Genomic DNA, 18,112 nt, shown 5'->3' on the forward strand with positions numbered 1-18,112 from the left:
CATTTTCTTACCCTACAAAAATAAATTGAACTGTATTTTAAGACAGTTAAATACTCTACTAACAAAAAAGCTGTTAGAATTGTAAGTGTATGTATGTCCCTTAAGGTCCTTGTGTAATTGTAATGTGATATTGTACCCCCTAGCTCGATTGTCCATTATATATAATCTATGTAGCTCGATTGTCTATTATATATAATCTATATATACTTGTGTTCCCTTATGTACTTTCTGTATTGATTTTTTGTCAATATTTTTTTTTTTACAAAAATATATATATTTTTAAAAGACTGATGTGCTAAAGTCTGTGGTAGCGAAACAGTCCTCTAATTTAGCGTTTGCTTCATCAGACCACTTCCGTATTGAGCGCGTAACTGGTACTTCCTGTTGGAGTTTTTGCTTGTAAGTGTTAATCAAATTTGCCAAATGGAGGGCGAGCTTTATATTCTTCCCTCTATGTGGAGTAAAATTGATCTAGAGTTTTTTTCCGCTGATGATAAAATTTAACTCAATTTAACTCATCTTCTGGACTGTTTTACTGATACATTTTAATCAAACGTACTTCGGTAAGTTAGTTCGTATTACTTTCTATTTCTAACTTATTTGGCAATATTCAGATTCACAGCACGACTGCAAAGAAGCCCACCTGGAAATCGACCATGTTTTCTTGTAGATGACGTCATGACGCCACGTCGAAGTAGCCAGCCAAAGAGGGAGTAGTCCACCACTTTGTTTAGGCGACCAACGCTTTTGGACTTAGCTACTAACACCAATATTAACCTTGTATTATCTAGTTTACTAGTTGCTGTAGACTACTATCAAAAAACTAGATCGACAATGTCATTTGCAGACGATGTCGGATGGACATGGTCCGCAGATGAGACAAAGGCGCTGATCTCGGTATGGTCAGACGAGCAGATTCTTCTGAAGATGGAGCAAACGTACAGAAACAAACATGTTTACAGCGAAATTTCGGAGCGGCTAAAAGACCTTGGTGTCAAACGGACGTGGAAGCAGTGCCAAAACAAGATTAAGGCCTTGAAGTGGAGATACAGAGAAACACTGAGAAACCCAAGCAGTAGCCGACCGTGTCCGTTCTTTTCTGAACTGCACGAATTTCTCGCCGCCATGCCTGACATGCCTGAGTCCAAGGAAACTGACGAGGAGGAAGATAATGGTAAGAAAATCAGGTTACATTAATAGTTTTCAGTGTCAGACTTGACAATTGTTTTCTTAACTAAATGGATAGACAATTATTTAAAGAAATGTGGCGCAATATTAATTTCTAGAATTCGCAGCCCAATTCTGCTATTTTGTTCAATGGACCAATCATAACAAGCTCATATATATATATATATATATATATATATATATATATATATATATATATATATATATATATATATATATATATTGATGTGTAAAGATCTGATGTTAATGGTCAAAGACCAATTAGTGGAAAAAATATAAAAATTGGGCTGCCTGTGTAAACCCTGTCACACAGCTCAACATAATAATCTTCAAGAGTTTAAGGCTATGTTTAGACAGGTTACACAGTTATGATATTTTTCCCACAAGTTGGTGTTGACCAATCATTTCAGATCTTTTTTACATCAAATCTTTATAAGAGCTGATCTGATTAGCTAATTTTCACAAATTAGTCAAAAAAACATCAGTATTGGGCTGTTTGTAAAGAATGTAACCTGTCCCCAGGCTTAATTGGTATCACATATAGGTTCGATATGGCAAGATGGAGCCGACAGACATGGCAGCTCTGCTTCTAGCTCCTAAGCAACTTTGCAGATTTGATTTGTTGAGTGGCTGGTGGAAATTCGTCCTCTGTCTTCCCCAAAACCCAAGACACACACACATTGAGAGGCACAGTGTGCACGCAGCACCCCTGGGTGGATTAAGTGCCTTGCTTAAAAACACAACAGCAGGGCCCGGTCGGAAAACGTACCTCAATGCAGGGATGGGATGTACTCCAAATTTGATCTATATCCAAACTGATACATTGAAGATTTATATACTGCTAGTTTTTATGGAAAACTGCCCTTTTCGTACTCATGCTAGCTAGCAGTAGTCACTGCAACCATTTTGCAATGGCATTGTCAGCCAATCAGCTCCTTTGTTGATCAACATGACGTGCCATTCCTAAATGGCTGGTGTGGCTACTGCTAGCTAGCATTAAGGCGAAAAGGTACGTTTTCTGGAAAAACTAGCAGTATTTCAATCCTCTCGATGTAAGTTACCAGTTTGGATATAGATAAAATTGTAGTGGCACATCCCATCCCTGCATTGAGGTACATTTTCCGACCTATATCGCACACCGGCTCCGCAATGTTTTAATCTAACCATGACTGCGTTCCGACCCCAGTGCAGTAATGTAAACAAGTGTAACGGTAGGATCAGAATTTGCAGGCTAACAAACAGCTGACTGAATGACCACAATGCAGCAGCAGCAGCACACAGGAATATAACCTCTAACCCTGCAATAATTTCAAGTTTTAGGGTGAGTTCATAAATCCAGATTCAGAGTGTTTTGCTGAAGCACCAACGCTACCTGGCTAAAGTTAGCCAGCTTGCTACTTTCAGACATAAGAGAGAACATCTCACTCTGACCATTTTACTTGGCCTAGCAGAGCTGGTTGAGCTGTTATCTAGAGCATTGGTGACTAACTGTGCTGCTGGCAACAATTTCATAGTTTTTTTGCAGACGTTTACTGACACCGGTCATGTTCAACGGTTGTTGCACATTTGTAAATTAATCCGTTATTCTGCACACTGAAATCAGAGTAGATGGCCAAAGGGATTTTACGTTCGCACCCTTAAAATCACATGCACAATTACAGTGAAAAATGCCTTTCTTGCAAGCTCTAACCCCAACAGTGCAGTAATCATAACAATGTAATACAAAAATAGCAAGCTAGAACAAAACACGCGATATATAGAAATAAGAACACGATAAAGTAAGCATACTATATACAGGGTCAGTTCCAGTACCATATTTACAATGTGAAGGGATACCGCATTGATAGAGGGGTAAGGTGACTAGGCTAGGCATCAGGATATATGATCAACAGAGGAGCAGCAGCGTATATGATGATAGTCAGTATAAATGTGTGTGTGTGAGCAAATGATGGAGTAAGTGTTTGTATATAGAATGTTCATTGAAATTATGTTAACTAATGCGGCTCATGCAATGGAATATATACATTTTTTTTGTAATGTCAGCGGAGTTGAATCCAAAAATCGCAGCACATATTTTACTTCCTGCTTTGCTGCTCTGGGTACACTCGCAATGGCCGCCAGTCCACCATCATCGAATTGAATGTGGACGTCCATTGTATTTCTATGGCAGCACATGCAGTCAGGAGCGGAGGAGAGGACAAAATATGGGTCAACGTTTTTTGAACCGTTATTATGGTGACCTCGGTCATTTAGCTGTCCAATTACAGTCTTCCAAAATGCCATGACAGTCACAGCCCTAATTGGATTAAATGTTGGGTATTTCAAAACTGAAAAATGAGATTCTCATCCTCTGAATACGGATTTGGTAATCCAGTCTGACCTTTAATCAGGATTAGGTTAGTTTGGTTTTAATGCAGAAAATTCATAAAATCTTGATCCCACTGGAAGGGTGGATTCAGGATGGATTTAGAAAGTAGAAAGGCACTACTGTGATTTTTCTTGGTAATTAAGGTGGGGAGGCTTAAAAAAAGTTCTTACATCTGAAAACCAAAGCTTCATTATGTTCAATTGATTGCAGTATAGGGCAGTTGTTATATTGAGAAGTGTCAAATAAATGCATGTAGGCTACTTATAAGTGAAATGCAGGCTCTATTATTTGTAATCTTAGTTGCCTTCATTCATGTAGTTAACTCATTTCTGTTTCATTATGCCAGTGTAGAAGTAGGAACATAACCTGTCCAGTAGAAGGCTAGCCTCTAGGCTACTGCCACCCACATTTAGCTACGCAGCAACAAAACCACTCCATGACGTGTACAATCTGATAATCTGTATGTGGCAATTGCAATAGAAGATGGCCTGGAACGTCAACAAATGTTTTCTTTCCTACCAGGTCTTCCTCTGTCGTCTCTGCGTCTTTTGGTTCCTCCACTGCGGCTGGTGTCGGCAGCTCTATGGCAGGTTGTTCAGCGGAGAGACACGATGGACTACGGCTTGGTGGAGGAGTTTGTCACCACCGTTTTGGAGATGATCCCTGATCTGATGAGTTACAGAGAGAAAGTACAACTCATCATGGGGCTGCGAGCACAGGTGAGAGATGGAGGGGTGTGACTGAAGTAGAACGTAGGGTGACATTTGTGTGCATGCAGGGCTCCCTTGAGAAAGAGACCTTGGGCTCAATGGGACTCCCGGTAAAAATAATGGTAAACTAAAACAAATCCGGTTACACTTTACTATAAGGTTCCACTTGTAAAGGGGTTATAACTATGTTTTTAACATTTCTTCATTTGTAAATGCATTATAAATCATGAACAAATAGTTATATCGCATTGGTCAAAATAGTGCAATAACTGGTCTGTGTTTGACAAATAGTGAGCCAATATTTACATCCAGTTATTAACAATGTTTAAATGCACTTAACAAATGCGTATAAGATTAATTCTTATGTACCATCATGCAACCTTCTATTCAATAGGTGCACAGTTAAACAATTAGTTATTTGCATTGGTGCTCTGTCCCAGGAACAGAAGAGGTTGGTTTTCATGATGTCTTGACCCACATTTGAAACCGTGGCCAAATGTACATTCATATTACATATTACCGCTTACCAGATTATATCAACACACTTATCACTTCTCTTTGATAGTCCAAGTATGGGGAACGCTCTGGTGTGAAATGGTAACCGTAATACTTTTGTTTGGTGAAACATTGGAGGTATCTTCTCACAATGCTTAATGTTTTGATCTTCATACCCACCATTCATTGACTGAACAAGTTTAGTGTCATCTTCTCTCATGTACGGTACCAGTCAAAAGTTTGGACACACCTACTCATTCCAGGGTTTTTCTTTATTTTTTCTATTTTCTACTTTGTAGAATAATAGTGAAGACATGAAAACTATGAAATAACACATATGGAATCATGTAGTAACCGCAAAAGTGTAACTGCAAAAGTGTCAAAATATCTCTTGGCTTTCTCTCAACCAGCTTCATGAAAATGCATTTCAATTAACAGGTGTGCCTTGTTAAGTTGTGGAATTTCTTTCCTTCTAAATAGTCAACAGGATTTCTGGATCCAAAAGTGAAACAAATTGTGTAGAGAATGTACCCTCTGAAATGTTTTTTCTTGTGAACGTTACTTTCGCGCAATCTCTTCTTTCTGGCCTTTGCACGCTTTTCATAGCCATGTCCATCCTGATTCTTCACGACGCACTATGGGTGCAATGCACTATGGGTCACATTATGGGTGCGTTCGTAAAATTCACTCTGGAGTGCCAGAGAGAGCTCAGAGTGTGCTCTGGGCGTTCGTAAATTCTGAGTGTTTCTCTCTCGGAGTGTTTAGAGCACACACTGGTCGCTCTGGCCTAGGAGAAGGGTTGATCCAAGAGTTCTGAACTCACAAAGGCAGTCAAGCTAACGTTAGCTAGCTAGCTTGCTACTTCCAGACATAAATGAGAGAACACCTCACTGACCATTTTACTTGCCCTAGCAGAGCTGGTTAAGCTGTTTTCGTGTTATCCAGAGCATTGGAAACTGTGCTGCTGGCAACAATTTAATCAAGCTTTTTTCCCGGTGTTTACTGACACCGGCCATATTCGTTTGGTAAATTCATCAGTTATTCTGCCCTCTGGCACACAGACGAGAGTGCTCGGAAATCGGGGAGATAGCCAGAGTGAATTTACGAACGTGTCAACACACAATTCTGGGCACGTTCCAGGTCGTCTTTATTTCAAGCACGTTTCACAGATGTGCACATCTCACAAAGTCATGGGAATTTCTCCGAAACCAGCAAACCACACCAATAATATGGCTTGAGATCTTCAGAGGAGGCTTTCATCCCTGGAATAAATAAGTGTACCAATTAATCATCAAGGTTTCACATGTGGGGCTATTGGTCTGAAAACAAACCATATGGGTGATGTGTTCGGAATGAGGATTCAGTAACGTCCTGGATGTAAATTTGACCAGGGCGTCGGGGTTTCAAAGGTGGGTCAAGACACGTTATGAAAACCAACCTCTTCTTTTCCTGGGACAGAGAAACAATGCAATCACACCCAAAAGTGAGAAAATAACTATTGTTTAACTGTGCCACCAATGAAAAACAAGGTTGCATGATGATAAGTAAAGGTTCAGTATTATACGCATTTGTAAGTGCATTTACATACTGTGTAACACTTACTTTAACATTCTTATACCATACTCACTGCCTCAGTGTTACCTGTTTGTTGTTGACAGCTGGTTCTGGAGTTGTGTCGCTCTGATAGTTCAGCCGACCCAGAGACCATCCAGCCACACCTGAGCAGGATGAGGACCTGCATCATCACTCATAGAGAAAAGGAGGTGAGTGCCACTCAAGTGATCAAGCCTTGTAACTCTGTTGGCTAGGTTCATTTACTAACTGTGTTATGTATCCTTGCTGTAGATAGATACAGAGGTGGAGGCATCGGAATCAAACTTCTTGGAACTCGTCCAAACTCTTCTCGATGACCCAATTGAGAGAGAACACTTCTTCCAGGTTGGTGTGAGAACAATGTTTCTGCTAAACAGACATTTAAATCAAAGAGGTAAACTGTATGGCAGTGTGTGCGCAATCTGTTCCACATCTTATTCCATGGAAGTCCTCGTTACTGGCTTACTCAGTAATGCTGAACCCCAACCTGCATTAGCTAATATTGAGTTGTATAGCTACTAATGATGTCAATAGAATGCCTCACACTCAATTAAGGCATTCGTTTATAATCTGTTTTACACCACTCAGATGCACGTTAATGTTTCCTCTAGGATGTTTTTCCAGAAGAATTCGGGCCCAGGTATGACGCAGCACTGCAGACTCTGATGTGGGAGTTCCTCATCAGGCTGGAGAAGTTGCTTCCAATGCCAACCTTTCAACAGGTAGATGCAATTTGGGAAGAGCCAATAGTGGCAACCTTGGACGATTTTGAGTTGTTGTTATATTGCGGAGTCTACCATACCTTGCTTTTGTCATTTGGTCAATTTAATTTGTTGCTAATTTTAAACCACCTCCCCTTCAGACTGTATCATGGCTCAGACCTGCCCCCTCTGTGCTGAAGGAGTGTGCACATTCTGTGACTCAACCTCAGCCTTTGAAGACTCTTCTTCAGCACAACAGATGCCATGGCCATTTGTTCACTAATGGTAGGCTTTTTTCCATCTCTGTTTTCATACAGTGGCAAATACATTTTTCATGACGTTTTTAAATGTAACGAGACTAACAGGCTGCTACACTGGACGTGTAACTGTTGTAGAGACGCTCCAATTTGTTTTGAAAGGAATCATGGACGTAAGCAGCGAGGGCTCTGGGGGAATTTATGCTTTGTTTCTATTTTCAAGATATTGATTTAGTAAACATCTGAGGGATGGAGTTGGAAAAATGTAACCACTCTCATATTCACAGACAAAGCTATGGATACAAGGACTGACCATCCATACCAAAATTTTGGTTTTAACCATGATTTGAGGCTATAAAGTAAAACAAACGTATATTTTAATTTTGATGGGCTACGACAGTTGAACTAAGCTCATGAGGCATTTACAAGTTATATTCTTCAAGAATCATATATCATCATAGCATATATCATTTGAATCCAAAAATATATGTAGCAATCACAGGCAGACTAAATATTGATCTTTTTCCCAATGTTTCAGCTCCTTCATCTGGTGCCGACGATCGTATCCTCTCTTCACTGTCTCACTCGCTCTCAGAGAGGATAGAAATGGACATTGATGAAGCACGCTCGCATAGCCAGTCTTTATCCACGTGTGCATCCAGAAAGGACGGGGACACTTTGATAGCGCAAGGTAATGTAGAGAAGGAGCTGGGGATGAGTTTGGACACGGTTAAGAAGGCAGTGGAAATGGTGGATGGAAGAACAGAGGAATGGGGAGAGAACGACTATGAGGAGAGACTGCGACATGACTTGGCTTATGATGTTTTAAAGGTAGAGATTGTAGATGGAGAAGACATGTCCTCGACATCATCGTTGACAGCAGACGACGTCGGGTGGACCTGCTGGACACCTGAGGAGACAAAGTCGCTCATCTCTGTATGGTCGGATGAACAGATTCTTCATAAGATGGAGCAGAGCTATAGAAAAAGACATGTTTACAGTGAGATATCGGAGTGTCTAAAGGAGCTTGGTATCAGAAAGACAACCAAGCAGTGCCACAATAAGATAAAAGCCTTGAAGTGGAGATACAGAGAAACACTGAGGAACCCAAGCAGCCGACCGTGTCCTTTCTTTTCTAAACTGCACAAATTTCTTGCCGCGGTGCCTGATATGCCTGGGTCCAAGGAAACTGGCAAGGTTTCAGATGGAGAAGTCATGTCTTTGGATCGGGATGAAGGGCCTTCTGTGGCTGTCGAGTTGGCGCCTCAACGTGAGGAAATGGTTTCCAGAAAAGTGAAAGGCAAGACACTCCCCGGAGAGCAAACCAAAGAGAAAAATGAGGATGAAACATTTTGCATCCCTCAGAGTGACATCAAGATGAAAAGCCCCCCCAAAAAACATTGTCGCAAACAGATGGTTGAAGACATGTCTTCTACAACATCGGCAGACAATGACACACGGACCTGGACCCTGGAGGGGACGAAAGCACTGATCTCCGTGTGGTCAAACAAACAGGTTCTTCAGATGATGGAGCAGAGTTACCGAAAGAAACATGCGTACAGTGAAGTTTCAGAGCGGCTAAAGGACATCGGCATCAAAAGGACGTGGAAGCAGTGCCAATCCAAGATGAAGCACATGAAGCACAGCTACAGACAAGCACTGAGGAACCCAAGCAGTAGTGGCCGAGCGACCTGTCCGTTCTTTTCTGAACTGCACACATTTCTCGCCAACATGCCTGATATGCCTGATTCCGAGGGAACTGGCAAGGTTTCAGATGGCGAAGTCGTGTCTTCGGATCAGGATGAAGGGCCTTCTGTGGAGTTGGATCATCGACATGAGAAAAGGGCGTCTAGAAAAGTGGAAGTCAAGGCACTCCCCGGAGAGCAAACAGACGAGAGAAAAGGGGATGAAAGTGACAGCAGAATGAATAGTGGAAGAAAACAACAGGTGGTTGAAGACGTGTCTGATTTAGAACTTCAGTCCGTGGTGCTGCTGACCCAACTTGATGACAACAGTCATATGACAGGTGAGTAAAACATAATAAAAAATTTAAAAAACTATATATTTTTGACATGTATGGAAGGTGTGTATAATTAATTCCAAGATTTAAGTTAGTGGTGTGTGTGTGTGTGTGTGTGTGTGTGTAGAAAATGTATTCCAAGTCTCAAGTTAGGGGTGAGAGTGACATCTGTAACCTTCTAACAATGGTACTTCTCTCTTCCAACACCAATTGGCGCTCCTGGTCTTGTTTCCCATACCACAGAGCAGTCTCCTAAAAGAAGCAAGCGTGCCAAAACGTGCTCCTTATGTGGGAAGAGTTTTGTTGACGCAAAGGATTTGACAACGCACATGCGAAGTCACACTGAGCAGAGCCCTCACCAGTGCACCCAGTGTGGGGAAGGCTTTGACCATCAGGACGACTTACAACAACATCAGCAGCAGGAGTGTGAGGAGATGATGAAACGACAGGAGGTCAATGAACACCAGCATGGAAAGAATGACAGGATATCAGGACAGTCCAGTAATGCAAGTAGTGATCCCAAAACATGCCATCTATGCCATAAGACTTTTGAATTTCAATATATGTTGAGAAGTCATCTTATCATATTTCACAAAGGCAAAATACTTTTTAAGTGTCCTCTTTGTCTGAAGGGTTTTGCCTTCCTCCGGGATTTGAAGAAACACCAGAGTAACAAAAGATGTTGTCCTACAAGTGAAGCCGTCAAAAAAAAACGATCAAAAAGCCCTTCTGCTCGCATCATTCCAGAACTTTCCTTAAATGCAAATAATTCCAAAACATGCCCTGTATGCCATGCAACGTTTTCACAAACGTCTAGTTTGAAAAGCCACTTTCTTCACCATCACGCCTCAGACAAAAGCCGCTTTAAGTGTCCCAGTGCTTTGAAGGCTTTTGTATCCCACAGTCAAAGGAAGAGACACCAGCAGAGCAAAAGAGGTTGTCGGTTAGAGAGAGTTTACAAACATGGGACTAAGCCAGCATGGTCACTGGCTCCAAGGGAAAATAAAAATGACATTCCTCAGCCTTCCAGTACAGCAACCCAGGAACCACCAATCTCTCAAGCCTCCACCACTACAGCACAGTCCTCTAATAAAAAGACAATTCCTAAAGCATGTCCTCTATGCCATAAGACTTTTAAATTTGAAGCTACGATGGTAAGGCACATTGCTTCACACCAAAAGGAAAGTCTCAACAAGTGTCCTGACGTCTTGAAGTGCACATTTTGTGACGAGATTTTTTCTCAGGGCATGGACCTGAAGAGCCACTACAGTCGTACTCATCAATTTACGGGACCGTTCCCCTGTCCTTCTTGTCAGAAGACTTTTGTTTCGTTAACTGAGCTGCGCTTACATCAGAGAAATGAGTCCACTCCTTACCAGTGCTCAGTGTGCCAGCGACTATTCCGAACACAGTACACCCTGACTATTCACGAGCGAATTCACACAGGGGAGAAACCATTCCTCTGCGCTGAGTGTGGAAAGGGTTTCCGGAGTGAAAAACTACTGCAATCGCACTCTAAGAGTCATGTCGAGGGAAAACCCCACGCTTGCGCCACTTGTGGGAAAAGGTTCCAGAGAAAAGAGCTATTGAAACAACACATGTTGCATCACACAGATGCTGCTTTCATCTGCCCAGACTGTGGGAAGAAGTTTTTTCAGTTGGTATGGTTAAGAAGGCATATGTTAATGCACACTGGCGAGAGACCGTTCCTCTGTGACCTCTGTGGAAAGGGTTTCAAATCTACGGCTGAATTGAGGATACACACCCGGACACACACTGGAGAACGGCCATTCAAGTGTCCAGAATGTGGCAAAGGTTGTAGGCAGAAGAGTGAGCTGCAGGAGCATCTGCGGAGGCACACAGGGGAGCGGCCGTATCCATGCACAGTGTGCGATAAACGCTTTTATGTCAGCAAAGATAGAAAACGACATATGCTCATACATACTGGAGAGAAGCCGTTCAAATGTCAAGCATGTGGCATGGCTTTCAACCGTAAAGCACTTTTGAGGGTACACCAAAAAAACAAGTCGTGTTTATATAGCCACACAAGTCCCCTACATTACACTCCCCTACATTACACATCATTGTAATATTTGGGGATTTGTGTGGCGTGATCAGTGTTGGGATTCATTACTTAGAAAAGTAATCTATTGTTACATTTAAGAAAATTAATCTTGTCAAGTTACGATATTGTTGCATGAAAAGTAATATATTACATATTACTTGTTGTGATTGTGTTTCTTTTCTTCCGCTGTCCATTCAATACCATGAAGCTCCACTATAGGCCTACCTGTATCAGATGAGCAAAGCCACACCTAAGGTGCTATCCTAGGTGCTGAATCCTTCATTCACAATTACAATTGATAGCCTGATTGTCACCCATCAGACTTGTGAATTTAATCTGGTCTCTAGACTGCATCTATTGTTATTATGTGTGAAGTTATGTTCAATATAGTTTAGGTGTAGTTTTGATTGGCCGTTAGTCAACTGTCGGGTGAAGGAAGGGCAGCGTGGGGGGAAAATACATATCTTCCTTAAAGTGCTTAGAACACACTCTTGATTGTAATATCGAAATTCTAACGTCAGTCAGTGTGTTAAATAGACTTATTTAGGAAAGGTCAAGGACAGAGGAGGTATGACTTTATTACAATGCATTTTGTGTAGGGTTTATATGACACGGTTTGCATTCACCTTCAGCAGGTTAATGCGGCGGGTTATTTGAAGTCATCCTTGTTGTCACTTGATAGCCTGTATTTAGTGGCTTTAATGTACATTTCGTTTCGTAAGGCTGCCTAAATGTTTATGGCCAATAGGCCTATTCCTTTGTATATTAAAATATAATTTTGTTGTGATCAAACATTGGATTTATCATTTTGATTGTTTATATGGACATTTTGTAAGAACAAAATATTGTTTAGGCATGTGCATCTTTTGTTTATTATCATAATGCCTATAGATTTCTCCTCTTTCACGAATTTCTGGAACTTAGGCTTCCAGCTTTTGTGCCTTTCTGCATGACCTCCAGATGCTATTTTAGATTTGATGTGGTGTTTCTGGACGAAGAGATCAATGCTTGCTGCCTGTGCAGAGTTTGCATTTGACTAAAACGTTGTCCTCTTTCTCTTCGACTAAGTAAAAGTAATGGGAGTATTTTCACGAGGAAAAGGATAAGCAGGGTAACAACACAGCTGCCATCTATCTATATATATCACAGCAAAAAAAGAAACGTCCTCTCACTGTCAACTGCGTTTATTTTCAGCAAACGTAACGTGTAAATATTTGTATGAACATAACAAGATTCAAGAACTGAGACAAACTGAACAAGTTCTACAGACATGTGACTAACAGAAATGGAATAATGTGTCCCTGAACAAATGGGGTCAAAATCAAAAGTAACAGTCAGTATCTGGTGTGGCCACCAGCTGCATTAAGTACTGCAGTGCATCTCATGGACTGCACCAGATTTGCGAGTTCTTGCTGTGAGATGTTACCCCACTCTTCCACCAAAGCACCTGCAAGTTCCCGGACATTTCTGGGGGGGGATGGCCCTAGCCCTCACCCTTCGATCCAACAGGCCCCAGACGTCCTCAATGGGATTGAGATCCGGGCTCTTCGCTGGCCATGGTAGAACGCTGACATTCCTGTCTTGCAGGAAATCATGCACAGAACGAGCAGTATGACTGGTGGCATTGTCATCCTGGAGGCTCATGTCAGGATGAGCCTGCAGTAAGGGTACCACATGAGGGAGGAGGATGTCTTCCCTGTGACGCACAGCATTGAGATTGCCTGCAATGACGACAAGCTCAGTTCGATGATCCTGTGACACACCGCCCCAGACCATGATGGACCCTCCACCTCCAAATCGATCCCGCTCCAGAGTACAGCCCTCGGTGTAATGCTCATTCCTTCGACGATAAAAGAGAATCTGACCATCACCCCTGGTGAGCCAAAACCGCGACTCATCAGTGAAGAGCACTTTTTTGCCACGACGGTGGGTTTGTGCCCATAGGCGACGTCGTTGCCGGTGATGTCTGGTGAGGCCCTGCCTTCCAACAGGCCTACAAGCCCTCAGTCCAGCCTCTCTGAGTTTATATACAGAGTATACCAAACATTAGGAACACCTTTAATTTGTAAGGGAATGAACTGTACAAGGTGTCGAAAACATTCCACAGGGATCCTGGCCCATGCTGACTCTAATGCTTCTCACAGTTGTCAAATTGACTGGATGTCCTTTGTGTGGTGGACCATTCTTGACGGGAAACTGTTGAGCTTGAAAACCCTAGCAGCGTTGCGGTTCTTGACAAAAGCCGGTGTGCCTGGCACCTACTGCCATACCACAGGTTTTCAAGTCCGGAGACTAAGATGACCATTGCAAAATGGCTTTCAAAGGCACTTCAATCTTTTGTCTTGCCCATTCACCCTCTGAATGGTACACATACACAATCCATGCCTCAATTGTCTCAAGGCTTAAAAATCCTTCTTTAACCTGTCACCTCTTTATCTACACTGATTTGAAGTGGATTTAACAAGTGACATCAATAAGGGATCCTAGACTGACCAGGTGAATGCTATTTCATGGGAAGAACATGTTTTGTACACTCAATGTATAACACACTGTGAGATATGATGAAAGTAAAGGACTCGTTACTTGAAAAATGTAACTATTGCAATATTTGAAGACAACTCGTTATATTACTCCGTTACGCACAGAAGTAATATATTACTGTAACACGTTACCTCCAACACTGGCCTTGATGAGCATTAGCTTGATGTTTTTATAGCATTAATGTCTTGTCTTTATTGAAGGTAGCATCATTGTTGTTATTCCAAGATAAATCACGCTGTGCCAGGTGTTGGAAAGGTTTCCTGTCTGTGATCGAACTGACCCTGCATTTCTTTTTTGGGTACCTAAATAAAAATGTAATAAAGGATTATTCTTCTTGTTATTGGGAGGTGGGGAATATGATTAAATGGTTTATATGCATAGCCTATATCCTGTAAGCGTAGGGTAAACAGCTAGTATAATCAAGGCTCAGGAGCAATTCAAACTACAGTGGGGTCTGAAATTGACGCCTTTTGATAAAGATGAGCAATAACGACTGATTGAAATAAATCATTTAAACACTGAGCACATTGTTTGGTTGAAAAATTATATTTTATACTAATACAGTTGCTCAGGTAAAGCCATTTTGTTTAACAAGTAAAAAATGTTTTCTCAAAGGTAGGGGTCAAAATGATTAACACCCCTGTTTTCAATTCCTTTTCAATGCCTTACCTTGTGAGGATAACGACACAGAACATTTTGCCACTGAATGGAACGATTCTTATGATGGTCCAAAGGTCAGCCATTTTGGTCAGGGACTTGGTCAACCATGGTTTGCCAGTGCTGTGATAAGATATTGTGTAAAACAATGGATGTGAAGAATTTATCTGCACTGTATCAGTTTTAGAGGAATGATTCCATTAATTTATTTAACTGCCAATATGCCAAAATTATATTCAAACTATTCAGTCAATGCACAGCCATACACTGGCTGAAATCAGTTGATGATAGTACTTAGACAAGTTGTAAATGCAACAAGTACTAATATTGTATTATATAATAGCAGACTCAGCTTTCCAAGAAAACAAAATCTGAGACATTTATGGTCTGTTTTCATATTTTTGTTGGCTATTTACACAGAAAATGTGTATAAAAGCCATATAAACTGTATTTATAATCATGACAATATTTCAGGTTGACCTTAATTCCGTTAAATACGTGTCTGATACATCACATGCCTTTTATTTTCCTGCATCAGTAAAAGCAGGAAATGCATCACCTATGCCTCTACTGCAGCGTTTCCTGAACTCGGTCCTCTGGACCCTAAGGGGTGCACTTTTTTGTTTTTGCCTTAACACCACAGCTGATTCAAATGATCAAAGCTTGATGATGAGTTGATTATTTGAATCAGCTGTGTAGTGCTAGGGCAAAAACCAAAACGTGCACCCCTTAGGGTCCCGGGGACCGAGTTTGTAAAACCCTGTTCTAATGCCATTCATTCTATTTAGACTGGTTTTGGATTTCTCCCTGACCAAGATTACTTCCATTATGGAACTTTAATGGATTATGACAGCTCTCTGGTAATATAATATGATTTCTAAGGATAGAACCCACAATCTATCTGCAATATTAAAGCTGATCTGCTTATTTGTGGATTTTGATGTGTGCTTGGGGTTATTGTCTTGCTGGAAGATCCACTTGTGGCCAAGTTTCAGCATCCTGGTAGAGGCTAAAATGACCTGTTACTGGGTGAAGTTCATGATGCCGTTGAAGTTTTATCAAAAACGACGCACTTCAGCACACAAAATAAAGATTGCCATTACACAGGACAAACATTGGTACGAGGTAGGCATTAAAGAATGTATTTTTTAAATATTTTTTACAAGTATCAACTAGTTGATGCTGTGGCGGTTTTAGCATGCCAATCTTGGTGGGACAACAAAAAAAGTGGGATGAATGCCAGCAAAGCCACAACACTAAACAATACACGAATTGCACTATAGCGGTGACAAACGGTGCCCACAAACTGTTAGGGTCTACATAAAGCTGTCCCAACACCTTACCACTGCTACACCTGGCTATCAGCGGAGCTTTGTCTGGCAGCGAAACAGTTCATTCTGACTCATTTACTGCCTTTAAAAAAAACATGGCTGACTTGCTTAAACAAATGTGGTTCATGCTGACAATAGAGATGTACAAGCTATGGCATAAGGGGACAACAAGCAGATAAGTGGCAATCCGTAATTTCGATTAAGACATTAATGATATAATTATTTGTTCAGCACTTTTGAAATGTACAGCAACAGAATTCAGAACATGGGCCGTTCTTACAGTGTTCTCCCTGTACACCAAGTCAGAACCGTAATATAAGTAAAGGGGGCATATAAGCAGACATTGAAAGCTCTTACAAAATTCAATGATTACATTTCTCAAATACAGGTTATAGGCTACATGTGCACCACCAAGTCAGAACAGTAGGCGAAATTAAAAGGTAAAAATAGACCAAATTATTACGGTGAGGCACATGGGCTACTAACAGCTTACTACACAACATACACTTAGTTGATACTTTCTTAGCTACAGTATACATATCTCCCTGGCATATTACATAATTTATGCAGCAGCATACAAGACATTTTTGGACTCACCTTGTGCTGTACTCACTTGAACAGGAAGGTGGCGCGGCGGGGCTTCGTGGGCAAATTTTGTCATCAAACTTTGTCAACAAAGTCTGTCATTCTCTGGACTTATGGCGCGTTCAAGACAACTGGGAACTCGAGAGAGAAAAAAAGGTTGAATCATGATGATGTCAGTGATCTTCAGGTCGTAGCTCAAGAAACAGGCCCAAGTTCTGAATTTACAATTCCGAGTTGGATGAACGTTCAAAACGTATTTTCCCAGTCGTAGCTCATTTTCCCCAAGTTCCCAGTTGTCTTGAACTCACTAAAGTCAGATTTTGCAGTTCTGAGTTAAGTTGTTTTGCGCGTGGCACATATCATGCTTCATTGACAGCATAGCCAATGTTTATCATTTTAAACCAGGAAAGGAGACCCTTAATCTTAGATTTGGGACCACACAGCCACTCCACTGAATAGCATGCTAATTGCTTTGCAATGCTTGCAGTTAGCCACTGATTCCTTCCAAACCACTCATTGTTGAATTTGCGATTTCCAACTTGTTGTGTAATGTTTATGTCCAATGGCCGATGACGTTTTATTAATAATTTCTCTTCATTATTTCTCTTCATATGACAAGGATTTAAAAGGATTTTCCAGTAGATTGTCGACTTGACTTCATGATGATGACTGCTAGCTAAGATTTTGAAAGTATGATATTGACATGATCAGTCCAATCAAAGCTACTGTAGATATAACGTGATTTGACATAATTTTATCTGTGGCCAATGACCTTGAGCCTTCTTGGATGGGCACTTCTAATCTAACTCTATGGCAGCACCCAAGGGGCTTGAATTCTCTAGCTCTACCCTTAGACTTGGCGGTGACGCTGTGTCCCCATGAGTGACAGAACACTGAGTCAATCACGGCGCAACGCTCTGTATTTTCAACTGGCTTGCCACACCACCACAGAAAGCACTGCGCTAGGCTGAAACACCTGCATTTTGGAGCTGCCTTACTCAAGAAAACAAAAAAGAGACCATGTTTGTATGCAGCTTTATTAACTCAATGATATATATATTTTTACATTGTTTGCAAACTGATATGGCGGGCCTGCTCCCGCCATTCAAATAGATCAGTCCTGGGAGAGATCCTTTTGTGCCACCTAGTGGCGTAATGGTGAATGCCTATCAAGCAAAGTTGGCTAGGCGATTAAAAAGCTTTGCAATTGATTTAGGCAGGCTACCAAATGTGACACTGCTGCGCCACCTATTTCTCTCTGGAGTTGTGCCTTTGCTCTCCATAATAGCCAAAACTAACTGGCTGGCTAACACATAATACAGAGCAGATAAATTATTCACATTCATTGTTTTACACAATATCTTATCACAGCACTGGCAAACCATGGTTGACCAACTCCTTGACCAACATGGCTGACCTTTGGAGCATCATAAGATTCATGACCATTCTAGTATTCTAATTCCATCAATTTAATTGTTTGCATTATTTCTAATCCTCCTTATTTGGAAATCAATCATGTCTTTCTTTACTATTATTCTGCCTTTTTACAGTGAGATTAGATTTGGGGGAGGTATACAGGTCTTAACAGAGAGAAAAAGACA

General features: G+C 41.2%; 2 protein-coding genes across 3 annotated transcripts in view; one reads left to right on the top strand and one right to left on the bottom strand.

Annotated features, from left to right (window-relative positions):
- LOC129831269 (gamma-enolase-like) overlaps positions 1-18,112 on the bottom strand; it is a 151,434-nt gene that overhangs the window by 109,442 nt on the left and 23,880 nt on the right. The window lies entirely within an intron of this gene.
- LOC129831266 (uncharacterized) lies at positions 410-14,263 on the top strand. 2 transcript variants are annotated; one of them, XM_055894500.1, is made up of 8 exons: positions 410-1,174; positions 4,079-4,275; positions 6,420-6,524; positions 6,607-6,699; positions 6,966-7,076; positions 7,217-7,340; positions 7,851-9,338; positions 9,581-9,674. In XM_055894500.1, exons 1-8 carry the CDS (start codon positions 835-837, stop codon positions 9,586-9,588), a joined length of 2,466 nt encoding a protein of 821 aa, XP_055750475.1. In that variant the 5' UTR covers positions 410-834; the 3' UTR covers positions 9,589-9,674. The 2 variants fall into 2 exon arrangements, with proteins under 2 accessions (XP_055750475.1, XP_055750474.1); XM_055894499.1 differs by having other exon boundaries at positions 412-1,174; positions 9,576-14,263.

The sequence above is a fragment of the Salvelinus fontinalis genome, chromosome 32, assembly GCF_029448725.1.
Source record: "Salvelinus fontinalis isolate EN_2023a chromosome 32, ASM2944872v1, whole genome shotgun sequence".
Taxonomy (NCBI): domain Eukaryota; kingdom Metazoa; phylum Chordata; class Actinopteri; order Salmoniformes; family Salmonidae; genus Salvelinus; species Salvelinus fontinalis.